We start from the raw sequence: 19,296 nt of genomic DNA on the forward strand, positions 1-19,296 counted from the left end.
ACATATATATGCTGCAGAGCAGACACACTCACAGCCTCTCTATACACTACACACATTTATATGCTGCAGAGCAGACACACTCACAGCCTCTCTATACACTACACACATATATATACTGCAGAGCAGACACACTCACAGCCTCTCTATACACTACACACATTTATATGCTGCAGAGCAGACACACTCACAGCCTCTCTATACACTACACACATATATATACTGCAGAGCAGACACACTCACAGCCTCTCTATACACTACACACATTTATATGCTGCAGAGCAGACACACTCACAGCCTCTCTATACACTACACACATATATATACTGCAGAGCAGACACACTCACAGCCTCTCTACACACATATATATGCTGCAGAGCAGACACACTCACAGCCTCTCTACACACATATATATGCTGCAGAGCAGACACACTCACAGCCTCTCTATACACTACACACATATATACTGCAGAGCAGACACACTCACAGCCTCTCTATACACTACACACATATATACTGCAGAGCAGACACACTCACAGCCTCTCTATACACTACACACATATATACTGCAGAGCAGACACACTCACAGCCTCTCTATACACTACACACATATATACTGCAGAGCAGACACACTCACAGCCTCTCTACACACTACACACATATATACTGCAGAGCAGACACACTCACAGCCTCTCTACACACTACACACATATATATGCTGCAGAGCAGACACACTCACAGCCTCTCTATACACTACACACATTTATATGCTGCAGAGCAGACACACTCACGGCCTCTCTATACACTACACACATATATGCTGCAGAGCAGACACACTCACAGCCTCTCTATACACTACACACATTTATATGCTGCAGAGCAGACACACTCACAGCCTCTCTATACACTACACACATTTATATGCTGCAGAGCAGACACACTCACGGCCTCTCTATACACTACACACATATATGCTGCAGAGCAGACACACTCACAGCCTCTCTATACACTACACACATTTATATGCTGCAGAGCAGACACACTCCTCCCATCTCTCTATATACCACTTTAACCCTGGAGCTCATCCTCTGACCCCTCACTGTATACACCAGCTCTGTCCCATAACTCTCAGTTAATCATTTGTCTGTCACTATCTGGCAGAGTTTCTTATCTCTTCTTCTGTCATTTTACAACCTGAGGACTGTTATCACCTTGCCATGGAGCATGTGACCCCAGCAGCCAATGGCTGTCTCTGTTCCAGCATACTACATCCCATCTCCAAATGGGACGAATGGTTTACAACAGGTCAGAAATGCCAGGAAAGGTGCAGAGTCCACACTAGCAAATACCTGTAACTTTCTATACTTTAGAAAGCTGCAGGGTAACTTTCCCTGCTGTATTCTGCAGCATATCTAGTCCCAAGGCCAGTCTAGTTTACAAGTACAACCACTGCCGCAATCGATGACATTTTCAAGGACATTGGCATTTTATATTACCCGGAATTAATCATGGCTGCGAGACACGAGAGTGTCATCATACAGGAACCGGTGAAACATGGACACAGCACACAGGGTGAGTGGCTCCACTAGAATTTGTCTGGTGCAGAGGTAGAGTATCAGTCATTCTACCCACTCAGATCATCACAGCCAATGGCTTTGCTCTCTTTCAACATCTAATCTCAGAGCTTGGGTTAATAGAGAATTAGATGCCAGAGTACAAGAACCATTTACAGAACATCAAAAAGAACATTTGTATTTATCCTGAATTTAATGCAACCATTTGTTATAGTTTATATTACGCTGCAGACCTTCTTCCTACCCACCTTTCTAATTATCAATGAAACTCTATGTTAACTCCGACTTATCCAGCAAAAACACCCAATGATTTCTCTAAATACTTAATACAGCAGCTCCATTTAACTGCACTTGTTCTGTATAACTCCTCATATATATTAGCTAATGCTCAAACTAACTCCCCACAATGCTCCATACAGCCATCCTATTGCTCCATACAGCCCTCCTATTGCTCCATACAGCCCTCCTATTGCTCCATACAGCCGTCCTATTGCTCCATACAGCCCTCCTATTGCTCCATACAGCCCTCCTATTGCTCCATACAGCCCTCCTATTGCTCCATACAGCCGTCCTATTGCTCCATACAGCCCTCCTATTGCTCCATATAGCCCTCCCTATTGCTCCATACAGCCCTCCTATTGCTCCATACAGCCCTCCTATTGCTCCATACAGCCGTCCTATTGCTCCATACAGCCCTCCTATTGCTCCATACAGCCCTCCTATTGCTCCATACAGCCCTCCTATTGCTCCATATAGCCCTCCCTATTGCTCCATACAGCCCTCCTATTGCTCCATATAGCCCTCCCTATTGCTCCATACAGCCCTCCTATTGCTCCATACAGCCCTCCTATTGCTCCATACAGCCCTCCTATTGCTCCATACAGCCCTCCCTATTGCTCCATACAGCCCTCCCTATAACTCCTCATTTTGCTCTATATAAAATATCCTATAACTCATATCATTCTAAATAGTTCACTTCTCCATTTCCTCTATATAACCTCCTTTTTCTCATCTACTCTTGGGCATAATCCTTCCAACAACCTTTACAAATGCTCCTACAATTTATCCTGTTGTACCACATAATTCTCCCTATAACTCCTCTTATAGCGCCATATGAATCTCAATATAAGTCCTCGTATTGCACCGTATGACTCTGCCTATAAATTCAACTATTCAATATAACCCTCTGTATAACTGTTGATATTGTACTATATAACCCTCTGTATAACTCCTCCTATTGCTCCATATAACCATCTCTATAACTCCTCCTATTGCACCATATAACCCTCCCTATAACTCCTCCTATTGCACCATATAACCCTCCCTATAACTCCTCCTATTGCACCATATAACCCTCCCTATAACTCCTCCTATTGCTTAATATAACCCTCCCTATAACTCCTCCTATTACACCATATAACCCTCCCTATAACTTCTCCTATCCAATATATCCCTCTGTATAACTCTTCCTATTGTACTATATAACCCTCCCTATAACTCCTCCTATTGCATCATATAACCCTAACTATAACTCCTCCTATTGCTCCATATAACCCTCCCTATAACTCCTCCTATTGCACCATATAACCCTCCCTATAACTCCTCCTATTGCACCATATAACCCTCCCTATAACTCCTCCTATTACACCATATAACCCTCCCTATAACTCCTCCTATTACATCATATAACCCTCCCTATAACTCCTCCTATTGTGCCATATAACCCTCCCTATAATTCCTCCTATTGCACCATATAACCCTCCCTATAACTCCTCCTATTGCACCATATAACCCTCCCTATAACTCCTCCTATTGCACCATATAACCCTCCCTATAACTCCTCCTATTGCACCATATAACACCCCCTATAACTCCTCCTATTGCACCATATAACCCTCCCTATAACTCCTCCTATTGTGCCATATAACCCTCCCTATAACTCCTCCTATTGCATCATATAACCCTAACTATAACTCCTCCTATTGCTCCATATAACCCTCCCTATAACTCCTCCTATTGCACCATATAACCCTCCCTATAACTCCTCCTATTGCACCATATAACCCTCCCTATAACTCCTCCTATTACACCATATAACCCTCCCTATAACTCCTCCTATTACATCATATAACCCTCCCTATAACTCCTCCTATTGTGCCATATAACCCTCCCTATAATTCCTCCTATTGCACCATATAACCCTCCCTATAACTCCTCCTATTGCACCATATAACCCTCCCTATAACTCCTCCTATTGCACCATATAACCCTCCCTATAACTCCTCCTATTGCACCATATAACACCCCCTATAACTCCTCCTATTGCACCATATAACCCTCCCTATAACTCCTCCTATTGTGCCATATAACCCTCCCTATAATTCCTCCTATTGCACCATATAACTCTCCCTATAACTCCTCCTATTGCACCATATAACCTCCCTATAACTCCTCCTATTGCTTCATATAACCCTCCCTATAAATCCTCCTATTGCACTATATAACCCTCACTATAACTTCTCCTATTGCACCATATAACTCTCCCTATAACTCCTCCTATTGCACCATATAACCCTCCCTATAACTCCTCCTATTGCACCATATAACCTCCCTATAACTCCTCCTATTGCACTATATAACCCTCCCTATAACTCCTCCTATTGCACCATATAACCCTCCCTATAACTCCTCCTATTGCACCATATAACCCTCCCTATAACTCCTCCTATTGCTTCATATAACCCTCCCTATAACTCCTCCTATTGCACCATATAAACATCCCTATAACTCCTCCTATTGCACCATATAACCCTCCCTATAACCCCTCCTATTGCACCATAAAACCCTCCCTATAACTCCTCCTATTGCACCATATAACTGCTCCCTATAACTCCTCCTATTGCACCATATAAACCTCCCTATAACTCCTCCTATTGCACCATATAACTCTCCCTATAACTCCTTCTATTGCATCATATAACCCTCCCTATAACTACTCCTATTGTACCATATAACCCTCCCTATAACTCCTCCTATTGCACCATATAACCCTCCCTATAACTCCTCCTATTGCTTCATATAACCCTCCCTATAACTCCTCCTATTGCACCATATAAACCTCCCTATAACTCCTCCTATTGCACCATATAACCCTCCCTATAACCCCTCCTATTGCACCATAAAACCCTCCCTATAACTCCTCCTATTGCACCATATAACTGCTGCCTATAACTCCTCCTATTGCACCATATAAACCTCCCTATAACTCCTCCTATTGCCCCATATAACTCTCCCTATAACTCCTCCTATTGCATCATATAACCCTCCCTATAACTCCTCCTATTGTACCATATAACCCTCCCTATAACTCCTATTGCACCATATAACCCTCCCTATAACTCCTCATATTGCACCATATAACCCTCCCTATAACTCCTCCTATTGCACCATATAACCCTCCCTATAACTCCTCATATTGCACTATATAACCCTCCCTATAACCCCTCCTATTGCACCATATAACCCTCCCTATAACTCCTCCTATTGTACCATATAACTCTCCCTATAACTCCTCCTATTGTACCACATAACCCTCCCTATAACTCCTCCTATTGCACCATATAACTCTCCCTATAACTCCTCCTATTGCACCATATAACCCTCCCTATAACTCCTCCTATTGTACCATATAACTCTCCCTATAACTCCTCCTATTGTACCACATAACCCTCCCTATAACTCCTCCTATTGCACCATATAACTCTCCCTATAACTCCTCCTATTGCACCATATAACCCTCCCTATAACTCCTCCTATTGCACCATATAACTCTCCCTATAACTCCTCCTATTGTACCATATAACTCTCCCTATAACTCCTCCTATTGCACCATATAACCCACCCTATAACTCCTCCTATTGTACCATATAACCCTCCCTATAACTCCTCCTATTGCACCATATAACCCTCCCTATAACTCCTCCTATTGCACCATATAACCCTCCCTATAACTCCTCCTATTGCACCATATAACCCTCCCTATAACTCCTCCTATTGCACCATATAACCCTCCCTATAACTCCTCCTATTGCACCATATAACCCTCCCTATAACTCATCCAATTGTACCATATAACCCTGCCTATAACTCCTCCTATTGCACCATATAACCCTCCCTATAACTCCTCCTATTGCACCATATAACTCTCCATATAACTTCTCCTATTGCACCATATAACCCTCCCTATAACTCCTCCTTTTGCACCATTTAACCCTCCCTATAACTCCTCCTATTGCACCATATAACCCTCCCTATAACTCCTCCTATTGCACCATATAATATAGTACTGGGCACATTTCTTTATAAAAACAATAATTATTTAATCTTTGTATATTAATATACCTTAGTGATCAATTAATAACGTTTCTAAAATGCATTGACAAGTTTTTTGACTGCAAGTTTTAGTTACAATTCTACAGGTTGGTGCAGCAGCAACACATTATTGGGGATAATTGGGGCATCTCAATATTATTTTCAGTTTAGTAATTCTGCTGTGCAGACCCTGGAGAATGTAAAGATTAGTTCAGATAAATTGCTAAATATCTGAGATAAATACAGATGTCATTGTACTGATCTATCTGTCACTGCCAGTAAGTGTACAGGTATGTCACAGTACAGTCTGGACATAATCATATCCTGAATCTAAAACTGACCCATCTGAGTACACATGGTAATATTTTGTTTTTATGTCTTCCAAGTTTTATACATATACTGAACTATCTCACTGGTCCTGGGAATAGATTCAAGCACACACACACACACACACACCATACACATAACCAGTGGCGTCACTAGGGGGGGGGGGCGGGGGGCGGGCCGCACCCGGGTGACACCCTCCAGGGGGTGACACCAAAAAAAAAAAAAATTTTTTTTTTTTTTTTTTTTTTTTTTTAATTTTATTGAAATTCAAAGAAATACAATGTTGAGATGCATAGATTTTTTTTTATTAGAGGGGCTGGCATTTGTAAACATTGGCGGGACTGGGGAAGATAGTTTTCCCGGCTGCTTTTGCTTGTTTGTACTTTGCTTCTCCCCTGCCCAATTTCGCTATGAATGTTGTGGGCATGCCGTGGGGCTTGCAAAGTTGCGCTGCTAGCCTAAACCTGCCTGCCTATCTGTGCTCACTGCTCAGTGACATGTGGAGCAGTGGAGTCACTCACTGCTGTGCTGTCTCTCTAAACGGGAACTGGGAAATCGTGAGGGGATGCCTGGCACCTGACCGCATGACTGTTTGACACTGTCTTTAAAATGAAGGAGCCACGTATGATGCCCACCAGACCTTTACGGTTACGGTACACTAAGTGCACACTGAACAGGTAGGAGGGCGGGTGGGGGTCTGGGGGTGGGCAGAGTGCAGAGGTGATTGGCCATAAGAAGCGGTAGGCACGCGGCCCGGGGCTGTGCACTGGCAGGCTTGGAACAGTCAGAGAGCAGAATTTTCATAGTTTGCACCTAAAACTTTTCTTTAGTGATTTATTTTTAGAGTGCTCTGTTTATCTTTCATTTGATGCTCTGCTGAGCCAGGGAGCAGCTCTAGGCATGAGCTTTATAATTAATGCAGTGCAGTTTACATATTTTGTAAGTGTGTGTCTGAGTTTTTGTGTGTGTGTGTGTGTGTGTGTGTCTCATTGTTTTTGTGTGTGTGTTTTTGTGTGTGTGTCTGAGTGTGTTTCCGAGTGTTTGTGTGTGCATCTGTGTATGTTTTAAGTGTGTCTGAGTGTTTGTATGTGTGTTTGCCTGTGTTTTTGTGTGTGTCTGCTTTCTGGGGGGGGGGGGGTGACACCATAACTTACCGCACCGGGTGACACCAACCCTAGTGACGCCACTGCACATAACCACATATTCACACACCATATACATACAACCACTCACAGATGTGTACACACACATATACACACAACCACATACTCACACACCATACGCATACAAATACTCACATATGTGTATACACACAATCCCATACACATACAACCACTCACAGATGTGTACACACACATATACACACAACCACATACTCACACACCATACGCATACAACTACTCACAGATGTGTACACACACATATACACACAACCACACACACACACATACAACCACTCACAGATTTTGTACACACACACACCATACACATACAACCACTCACAGATGTGTACACACACATATACACACAACCACATACACATACAACCACTCACAGATTGTGTACACACACACATATACACACAGCCACACGCACACACATACATATACAACCACTCACAGATTGTGTGCACACACATATACACACAACCACACACACATACACATACAACCACTCACAGATTGTATACACACATATACACACAACCACACATAATACACATACAACCACTCACAGATTGTGTATACACACATATATAGAAACATATACACACAACCACACACACATACAAAAACTCGAAAACTCAGACATATGCACATACAAACACACACAACCACACACACAACTACACACATATGCACATTCAAACACAAACATAAATATATAAAAACCCAGCCACAATCTTACACAAATATACACAAGCAACCACACTCATACACAAACTCTGACAACCACACATATATATACATACTCTCACATGCACATATACACAAACTCAGATACACACATATACACAACTCACACACACATACACACATATACACAAACTTACACAAACTCACACACATATACACAAATGCGCACACATACAGAAAACTCACACACACACAGTCACATATACACAAGCTCAAACACATACTCAAACACTCACAAACACACATATATACATACTCCCACATGCACATATACTCAATTCACATACACACATATACATAAATGCACGCACATATACACAAACTTAAACACACACATATGCACAAACACACACACAGTTACATATACACACATGTACACAAACTCACACACATGTACACACATATACACAACTCACACACATATACTCAAACTAACACACACATAAACATATACACAAACTCACACATATACACACTCACACATACAATCACATACACACAGTCACATACACACTCACAGACATATACACAAACTCACACATACACACAAACTCACACACATATTAACAAACTCACACACATATACACAAACTATCACACACATATACACAACTCACACACATATACACAAACTCACACAAATATACACAAACTCACACACACACACACATATAAACAAACACAATCACATGCAGACATAACATATACACAAACTTACACACATATACACACATATATACACAAACTATCACACACATACACATATACACAAACTCACACACATATACACAAACTCACACTCAAACTCACACATATATACACAAACTCACACACTTATACACAAACTCACACACATATACACAATCTCACACACAAACTCACACACATATACACAAACACACACACACAGTCACATGAAGACATATACACAAACACACACACGGCCACATGCAGACATATACACAAACACACACACACAGTCACATGCAGACATATACACAAACACACACACACACACACACAGTCACATGCAGACATATACACAAACACATACACACAGTCACATGCAGACATATACACAAACACATACACAAATGTATTGTTTTTTCAGCTATCAGGACTGTAATGTGCAGTTATTAGGCTGTCTGTACCTTTCAGATACACAAGGTGAGTCCCCAAGAGGAACCAGGGGACCTGGCTGGGGCACCTGAGTGTTGGAATCTGGAGTGTGTCAGCTGGGGTCACCCTGGCTGTGTGCACTGGTTTGTGCAGCGTTAATTAGATAATGATCACAGGCGTTGGTTTAGGCTATGCTGAGATGTCACTCAAGTGTGAATTTGAAAGCCAAGGTCACACCCCAGAAATTGCTACCAACATATGTTTGAGAGCATGATATTTCACAGCACGTCGTCCCGGCAGTTAACCCCTTGCTGATTTCCTATGTTGTGCTGGGGTGCAAGGGTTAAATAAATGCATTATTTTGGTGCATATTGCCTTGTATTTGTGAGAAATAGGAAATGTATTATGGGTGAGATGTGAGGAATTTAAAAAGAGCATTTACAAATTAGGCACTGTTTATTTTGCAAAAGTTATAGTGTAGTCAAAACGCGTTAGTATATTTCACTGATACAAATCATTTTATGCTACAAGTTTACTTAATTCAGATTTACAGATGTGAGAGCATGTGTGACTGTAACCTGTTTATGTTTAATGTTGTGATAAATAACATCTCAAAAAATGTTTTGTTTTGTGTTTTACAAAAATGGTTTTAGCTTCTTTAAACATATATAAAAATGCTAAATGAATTTCTAATGTGTCAGAGCATTTTATTATTGCGCCATTGCTTGTATATTGCTATGTTTAACCCCTTCAACACTGTTAAACACATAGATAAAGTCAGAAGCAGAGCCAAAATGCACTACTGGGATTTAGCTAAACATATCTGCCAGTCAGCAGCTAAGTACACTCTGAGATTGGTATCAGCGTGTGTGTAAAATGTGCTGATCTTGGTTTTAAAAAAGTACATGGACCGCAAATGCACAATACAGGACACAATGTGTATGCTCTAATACATAAGATCCTGTACTTTTAGCCCAACCGGCCCTGCATACTTATAGTACTGCCGAAGAGCTGCAGAGAACTGCTGGTCCCAAGCAGACACGCTGGTTAGAAATCAGCAACAGCAGTTGCAAGCCCTGAATTAGAGCATGTCAAATTGGCATTAATCATTTCCTATAATCTCAAAAAGCAGCTCCCCATAACATGTTTAATGAAGTGTAGTAAAATAAATTATTAATAATCATTAGTTATTTTGCTTACTTTTGCTGTAGTTTACCTTTGAAAATTGTATTTTTTTCATCTCTCCTGGAGGCTGGAGTGATTCCTACAGGATCCAGAAACCTGCAACATGATACACAGCAATTGCATGATCAGTAGAGGCTCACCTAAATGGTCACAGACATAGGGAGAAGATAAACATATTTAAAGGGACATTATACGCTCATTTTTTCTTTGCATAAATGTTTTGTATATGATCTATTTATAAAGCCCATACAGGTTTTTTTTTAAATGTATAATTTTGCTTATTTTTAAATAACATTGCTCTGATTTTCAGACTCCTAACCAAGCCCCAAAGTTTTATGTGAATACCGTCAGCTACCTACTCCATCTTGCTCCTGTTTGTGTAAAGGGTCTTTTCATAGACAAAAGAAGGGGGAGGGGGAGTGTCTTATTTCACACTTGCAGTGGGCTTTACAGCTACCTTTTCAACAGAGCTAAACTGAGAGCTTCTAAGTAAGTTTTTAAACAGTTTTATACTGGATTTTTATATCAGTATCTGTGCATCCTATTCTTTATAGTAGTGTCTATTACATGCAGTTATATGACAGTTAGTGTATACTGTATATTTATATCAGTATCTGTACATATTCTGTATAGTAGTGTCTATTACATGCAGTTATATGACAATTAGTGTATACTGTATTTTTATATCAGTATCTGTACATATTCTGTATAGTAGTGTCTATTACATGCAGTTATATGACAGTTAGTGTATACTGTATATTTATATCAGTAGCTGTACATATTCTGTATAGTAGTGTCTATTACATGCAGTTATATGACAATTAGTGTATACTGTATATTTATATCAGTATCTGTACATATTCTGTATAGTAGTGTCTATTACATGCAGTTATATGACAATTAGTGTATACTGTATATTTATATCAGTAGCTGTACATATTCTGTATAGTAGTGTCTATTACATGCAGTTATATGACAATTAGTGTATACTGTATATTTATATCACTATCTGTACATATTCTGTATAGTAGTGTCTATTACATGCAGTTATATGACAATTAGTGTATACTGTATATTTATATCAGTATCTGTACATATTCTGTATAGTAGTGTCTGTTACATACAGTTATATGACAATTAGTGTATACTGTATATTTATATCAGTGTCTGTACATATTCTGTATAGTAGTGTCTGTTACATGCAGTTATATGACAATTAGTGTATACTGTATATTTATATCAGTATCTGTACATATTCTGTATAGTAGTGTCTATTACATGCAGTTATATGACAATTAGTGTATACTGTATATTTATATCAGTATCTGTACATATTCTGTATAGTAGTGTCTATTACATGCAGTTATATGACAATTAGTGTATACTGTATATTTATATCACTATCTGTACATATTCTGTATAGTAGTGTCTATTACATGCAGTTATATGACAATTAGTGTATACTGTATATTTATATCAGTATCTGTACATATTCTGTAAAGTAGTGTCTATATTACATGCAGTTATATGACAATTAGTGTATACTGTATATTTATATCAGTATCTGTACATATTCTGTATAGTAGTGTCTGTTACATGCAGCTATATGACAATTAGTGTATACTGTATATTTATATCAGTATATGTACATATTCTGTATAGTAGTGTCTATTACATGCAGTTATATGACAATTAGTGTATACTGTATATTTATATCAGTATCTGTACATATTCTGTATAGTAGTGTCTATTACATGCAGTTATATGACAGTTAGTGTATACTGTATATTTATATCAGTATCTGTGCATCTTATTCTTTATAGTAGTGTCTATTACATGCAGTTATATGAAAATGAGTGTATACAGTCCCTTGAATACAATTTTCAAGGAGTGTTTCTTTTGACTGCAAAACCATGCAAATAATGTTAACAGGGTGACATTTTTAATTCTGGTAACTCATAACATATGCAGAGCTTTTACAATTTAGTACATAAATGGATATGAAACCCAAAATGTTTCTTTCATGATTCAGATAGATTATCCTTTTTTTTTTAAAAAACTTTCAAATTTTGCTTAATTCTCTTGGTATCTTTTATTGAAGAAGCAGCAATGCACTCCTGGGAGCTAGCTGAACGCATTTGTTAGCCAATGAAAATGGTTCAAAAATTATTTTCTATAAGCCAATGAAAATGGGCATACAAATTCAGCCACCAATCAGCAACTATTGCCAAGCTCATGCGCCTATCTAGATATGCTTTTCAACAAAGATAAAGGAGCAAATAAGATAATAAAAGTAAATTGGAAAAGTTGTTTAAAAAGTTTGAGTTTCATGTCCCTTTAATTGAGTATATATTCATTGCAAATATAAAACAAAATACTTTAAAGGGAAAATGTGTGTGCGTGTGTATAACTGTGTTTATGTCTGTGAGTGTGTGTGTAACTGTGTTTATGTCTGTGTAACTGTGTTTATGTATGTGAGTGTGTGTGTAACTGTGTTTATGTCTGTGAGTGTGTTTGAGTAACTGTGTTTATGTCTGTGAGTGCGTGTGTGTGTAGCTGTGTTTATGTCTGTGTGTGTAACTGTGTTTATGTCTGTGTGTGTGTGTGTGTGTGTGTGTGTGTGTAACAGTGTTTATGTCTGTGATTGTGTGTGTGTGTGTGTGTGTGTAACTGTATGTATGTCTGTGTGTGTGTGTGCTGTGTTTATGTCTGTGTGTATCTATGTGTGTAGTGTGTGTAACTGTGTTTATGTCTGTGAGTGTGTGTGTGTGTGTGTGTGTGTGTGTGTAACTTATGCATGTGAGTGTGTGTAACTGTGTTCATGTTTCTGTGTGTGTGTGTGTGTAGCTGTGTTTATGTCTGTGTGTGTGTGTTATTGTATTTTTGTCTGTGAGTTTGTGTGTAACTGTGTTTATGTCTGTGAGTGCATGTGTGTGTAACTGTGTTTATGTCTGTAAGTGCGTGTGTTTATAACTGTGTTTATGTCTGTGAGTGTGTAACTGTGTTTATGTCTGTGAGTGTGTGTGTAACTGTTTATGTCTGTGAGTGTGTGTGTGTGTAACTGTTCATGTCTGTGTGTGTGTTTGTGTAACTGTGTTTATGTCTCTGTGTGAGTGTTTGTGTAACTGTGTTTATGTCTGTGAGTGTGTGTGTGTAACTGTGTTTATGTCTGTCTGTCTGTGTGTGTGTGTGTGTGTGTGTGTGTAACTGTGTTTATGTCTGTGTGTGAATGTTTGTGTAACTGTGTTTATGTCTGTGTGTGAGTGTTTGTGTAGCTGTGTTTATGTCTGTGTGTGTGTAACTGTGTTTATGTCGGTGTGTGAGTGTTTGTGTGACTGTGTAAATATCTGTGTGTGGGTATTTGTGTAATGGTTTTTATGTCTGTGTGTGAGTGTTTGTGTAACTGTGTTTATGTATGTGTGTGACTGTGTTTATATCTGTGTGAGTGTGTGTGTAACTGTTTTTATGTCTGTGAGTGTGTGTGTAACCGTGGTTATGTATGTGTGAGTATGTGTGTGTGTGTGTGTGTAACTGTGTTTATGTCTGTGTATTTGTGCTTACGTGTGGTTTATGTCTGTGAGTGTGTGTGTAACTGTGTTTATGTCTGTGTAACTGTGATTATGTATGTGAGTGTGTGTGTAACTGTGTTTATGTCTGTGAGTGTGTGTAACTGTGTTTATCTCTGTGAGTGTGTTTGTGTAACTGTGTTTATGTCTGTGAGTGTGTAGCTGTGTTTATGTCTGTGTGTGTGTGTGTAACTGTGTTTATGTCTCTGTGTGTGTGTGTAACGGTGTTTATGTCTGTGAGTGTGTGTGTGTGTGTGTGTAACTGTTCTTATGTCTATGTGTGTGTGTAACTGTGTTTATGTCTGTGTGTCTGTGTGTGTGTAACTGTGTTTATGTCTGTCTGTGTGTGTGTGTGTGTGTGTGTGTGTGTGTAACTGTGTTTATGTCTGTGTATGTGTAACTGTTTATGTCTGTGAGTGTGTGTGTGTAACTGTGTTTATGTCTGTGAGTGTGTGTAACAGTGTTTATGTTTCTGTGTGTGTGTGTAGCTTTGTTTATGTCTGTGTGTGTGTGTGTGTGTGTGTAGCTTTGTTTATGTCTGTGTGTGTATGTGTGTGTGTGTGTGTGTGTGTAACTGTGTTTAAGTGTGTGAGTGTGTGTGTAACTGTGTTTATGTCTGTGTGTGTGTGTGTGTAACTGTGTTTAAGTGTGTGTGTAACTGTGTTTATGTGTGTGTGTGTGTGTGTGTGTGTGTGTAACTGTGTTTATGTCTGTGTGTGTGTGTGTAACTGTGTTTATGTCTGTGAGTGTGTGTGTAACTGTGTTTATGTCTGTGAGTGTGTGTGTAACTGTGTTTATGTCTGTGAGTGTTTGTGTAACTGTGTTTATGTCTGTGAGTGTGTGTGTAACTGTGTTTATGTCTGTGAGTGTGTGTGTAACTGTGTTTATGTCTGTGTGTGTGTGTGTGTGTGTGTGTGTGTGTAACTGTGTTTATGTCTGTGAGTGTGTGTGTAACTGTGTTTATGTCTGTGAGTGTGTGTGTGTAACTGTGTTTATGTCTGTGTGTGTAACTGTGTTTATGTCTGTGAGTGTGTGTGTAACTGTGTTTATGTCTGTGTGTGTGTGTGTGTGTGTGTGTGTAACTGTGTTTATGTCTTTGTGTGTGTGTGTGTAACTGTGTTTATGTCTGTGAGTGTGTGTGTAACTGTGTTTATGTGTGTGTGTGTGTGTGTGTGTAACTGTGTTTATGTCTGTGTGTGTGTGTGTAACTGTGTTTATGTCTGTGTGTGTGTGTGTGTAACTGTGTTTATGTCTGTGAGTGTGTGTGTAACTGTGTTTATGTCTGTGTGTGTGTGTGTGTGTAACTGTGTTTATGTCTGTGAGTGTGTGTGTGTGTGTGTGTAACTGTGTTTATGTCTCTGTGTGTGTGTGTAACTGTGTTTATGTCTGTGAGTGTGTGTGTAACTGTGTTTATGTCTGTGTGTGTGTGTGTAACTGTGTTTATGTTTGTGAGTGTGTGTGTGTGTGTGTAACTGTGTTTATGTGTGTGTGTGTGTGTGTGTGTAACTGTGTTTATGTCTGTGAGTGTGTGTGTGTGTGTGTGTGTAACTGTGTTTATGTCTGTGTGTGTGTGTGTAACTGTGTTTATGTCTGTGTGTGTGTGTGTGTGTGTGTGTAACTGTGTTTATGTCTGTGTGTGTGTGTGTAACTGTGTTTATGTCTGTGTGTGTGTAACTGTGTTTATGTCTGTGTGTGTGTGTGTGTAACTGTGTTTATGTCTGTGTGTGTGTGTGTGTGTAACTGTGTTTATGTCTGTGTGTGTGTGTGTAACTGTGTTTATGTCTGTGTGTGTGTGTGTGTGTGTAACTGTGTTTATGTCTGTGTGTGTGTGTGTAACTGTGTTTATGTCTGTGTGTGTGTAACTGTGTTTATGTCTGTGTGTGTGTGTGTGTAACTGTGTTTATGTCTGTGTGTGTGTGTGTGTGTGTGTAACTGTGTTTATGTCTGTGTGTGTGTGTAACTGTGTTTATGTCTGTATCTGTACATACATACATACAAACATATAGGGGCCTATTTATCAAGCTCCATCTGGAGCTTGATGCCCCATGTTTCTAGCGAGCCTTCAGGCTCGCCAGAAAACACAAATTATGAAGTAGCGGTCTAAAGACCGCTGCTCCTTAACCTGTCCGTCTGCTCTGAGGCCGCGGACAGAAATCAACCCGATCAGATACGATCGGGTTGATTGACACCCCTTGCTAGCAAATCTGCAGGGGGCGGCATTGCACCAGCAGTTCATGTTGTGTTTATGTTGTGAGTGTGTGTGTGTAACTGTGTTTAAGTGTGTGAGTGTGTTTCTCGGGTCACTTTTACAAGTATATTTCTGTACTATATCAAAACCCTATTTCATATCTTAGTATAAACAACATTCTTTCTCCCTCTATTACCCTGTCTAAAGGTACCAGACAGGGATGTCCTCTTTCACCGTTACTTTTTAATTTGGCGATTGAGCCACTAGCTATTAAGAGCAGAGAAATTCTAGAGGGTATAAAAATCAAGCAGCAGAAGGTGATATTATCATTATACGCGGATGATATTCTATTTTATATAGAGAATTCGCCCAAAAACATCCCTGCACTAGTAGATATTCTATCAGAGTTTAGTAAATTTACTGGTTATAGCACTAATCTATCTAAGTCAGAAATTCTATGGATAATTAAAAATAAAAAGAGCCTTGTTGAGAATGCTTTTAAATCTGCAGATAAATATATCAAATATTTAGGAATAAATCTATCTAGAAATCCAGATGAATGGTATGATCTAAATTTTTCTCACATATGGAGTAAATGTCAGGCTGAGATTCAAAGATGGAGCAGGTTACCTATCTCACTATCAGCCAGGATCGCCCTAATTAAAATGCGAATATTTCCAAAAATTCTGTACGTAATACAGAATGTCCCTTGCCTTCTACGAAAGGCAGATGTGCAGAAATTTAATGCAGGATGTTCACGTTTTTTGTGGGCCTCCAAAAAACCCTGTATAGCAATATCAAGGCTAATGCACCTGAAAGAAACGGGTGGTTTTGCTTTTCCAAATCTAATTAACTATAATCTGGCATGCCTTGCCAAAATTGCCTTAGACTGGCTAACCTCTGCTAACCTTGTCACTAGTTCTGAGGTAGAAGACAACATAGTGTTCCCTTATACGCCTAAAGCGTTATTGCACGTAGCCAATGATTTAAAGATTAAAGACCGGACATTAAAATATACTATCCACAATGTAATTATAGCATGGCATAACATTTGTAAACAACTAGACATTAAATATACTCTCTCTAAATTTTTACCTATCATAGGAAACCCGGATTTTGAAAGTGGCTATACATTTGCCGCTTTTAAGCAATGGTCAGCAAATAATTTGAATCTGATGATACAGATGGTGGACCCACTCTCCAATCAGATAAAAACCTTTGAATCTTTAAGCAGAGAATTCAATATTGATAGAAGATCCTTTTTTGCCTATCTACAGATTAGACATTTTTACTATAATCGGGAAGGTATAGAAGGAGACATCTGGTCCTTAGGACCATTAGATATTATTATTAACAGATTTCAGAGGGGAGATCACTCTATCTCTCATATATACAAACTACTATTAGCTAAAGAGTCATAGACTTGGGTTAATAGTCTTTTCAGTATATGGAAACGAGATCTCCCTGACATTGAGCTAGAATATTTCCAAAATAGCCTCTCTAAGATAACCCATTTTACAAACAACATGACAATGAAAGAATCACATTTGAAATTGTTGAATAGAGCTTATCTAACCCCAAATAGACTTTCTAAGTGGAAAGGAGATAGTCTTTGTTTTAGATGCAGCTTTCCAGCTGCAGATCTATTCCATCTCTTCTATGCATGTCCAAAGGCAATTAAATTGTGGAAACAAGTTGAATATTGGCTAAATAGACATCTACCTATTAAAATCGCACTCAACCCAATTTATATATTCTTTCTGGTACAGGAACAGATTGAAAATAGAGCCCTGATTAATACAGTAATACTATTGGTTAGACAAATGTGCCTTAGGAAATGGAAGGAAAGACAGGTTCCCACTATTGCCTCTGTCATACGTACTATCCAGCAACAGATTTTGGTGGAGCAATTTGATCCTGGGATAAACCTAAAGAGATTTTTGAAAAAGTGGGATTTAGTTATCTTAGCCCAGCCTAGAGAGATTCAGCTGCAAATATTGAAATATTTTCGCAATTCAGTGGACTTTCTAGAGTTAATACTATCAGATAGATATCCTGAATTTTGGAGACAGTATCTCTTCTGACAGGGGTCTGGGGAGGGGGGAGAGAGAGAGGGGAGGAGGGATTTTTTTTTTTTTCTCCCTTTTTTTCTTTTTTTTTTTTTTTTTCTTTCCCCTTTTTTTTTTATTTTTTAAAAAAATATATAAATCCCAGAAGTGTACATTATAAAGGAGGTCAGGTTAAAGTGTCAAGACATGCAAAATTTTTCTGTTTTATCTTTGTATTTTTTTGTTATATTTTGATGATTATCTTGCCCTGCGTGGCCAAAAAGATAAGGAAAGTATTGTTTTCTGTTTCGTTTATGAATCTGTGTACACTTCTGTTTATAAATAAATAATATAAAAAAAGTGTGTGTGTGTGTAACTGTGTTTATGTCTGTTTGTGTGTGTAACTGTGTTTATGTCTGTGAGTGTGTGTGTGTAACTGTGTTTATGTCTGTGCGATAGAGAGAGAGAGAGAGAGAGAGAGATTCTCACATAGTGGGTCTCAGGACAGTCATTCACTAATGTAACTAGTCATAATAATAATAATACTTTGTACCTTCCTGTTATAATGCTCAGTGTATTGTATAGCTAATTAAACTCCCTTAGCTATTAGCCAGTAAAACAATCTAATTTTCCCGGTATTATTGTTTGTGCAAACTGCCCCTTACATGAGATGCACAGATGTAACATGTGTGTCTGACATCAGCACAGCTTACACTCAGCAATTACCCTCATTCTAAAAATAGGTCTGTAAGTAGATTGATGAAGCAACATGCACACAATCCCATGGGCAGGAACTGGTATCCCCCTCCCACACACACACACAAACATATTCCCTCTCACATACACACTAATATGTACACACATACATACGAACATAATCCCTCTCCCATACACATTAATATGTACACACATACATACAAACATATTCCCTCTCACATACACACTAATATGTACAGACATACATACAAACATATTCCCTCTCACATACACACTAATGTGTACACA

The 19,296-nt window shown here is 38.9% G+C and overlaps 1 protein-coding gene across 1 annotated transcript in view; it reads left to right on the top strand.

Moving 5' to 3' along the window:
* The first annotated feature begins 1,334 nt into the window (after positions 1 to 1,334).
* Positions 1,335 to 19,296, top strand: part of NR5A2 (nuclear receptor subfamily 5 group A member 2) — a 185,371-nt gene continuing 167,409 nt past the window's right edge. The window contains exon 1 of the mRNA XM_053693811.1: positions 1,335 to 1,569. Coding sequence (XP_053549786.1) covers positions 1,506 to 1,569 — 64 coding nt within the window. The 5' untranslated portion in view covers positions 1,335 to 1,505. The remainder of the gene's footprint in view (positions 1,570 to 19,296) is intronic.

The sequence above is a fragment of the Bombina bombina genome, chromosome 10, assembly GCF_027579735.1.
Source record: "Bombina bombina isolate aBomBom1 chromosome 10, aBomBom1.pri, whole genome shotgun sequence".
NCBI classification, from domain to species: domain Eukaryota; kingdom Metazoa; phylum Chordata; class Amphibia; order Anura; family Bombinatoridae; genus Bombina; species Bombina bombina.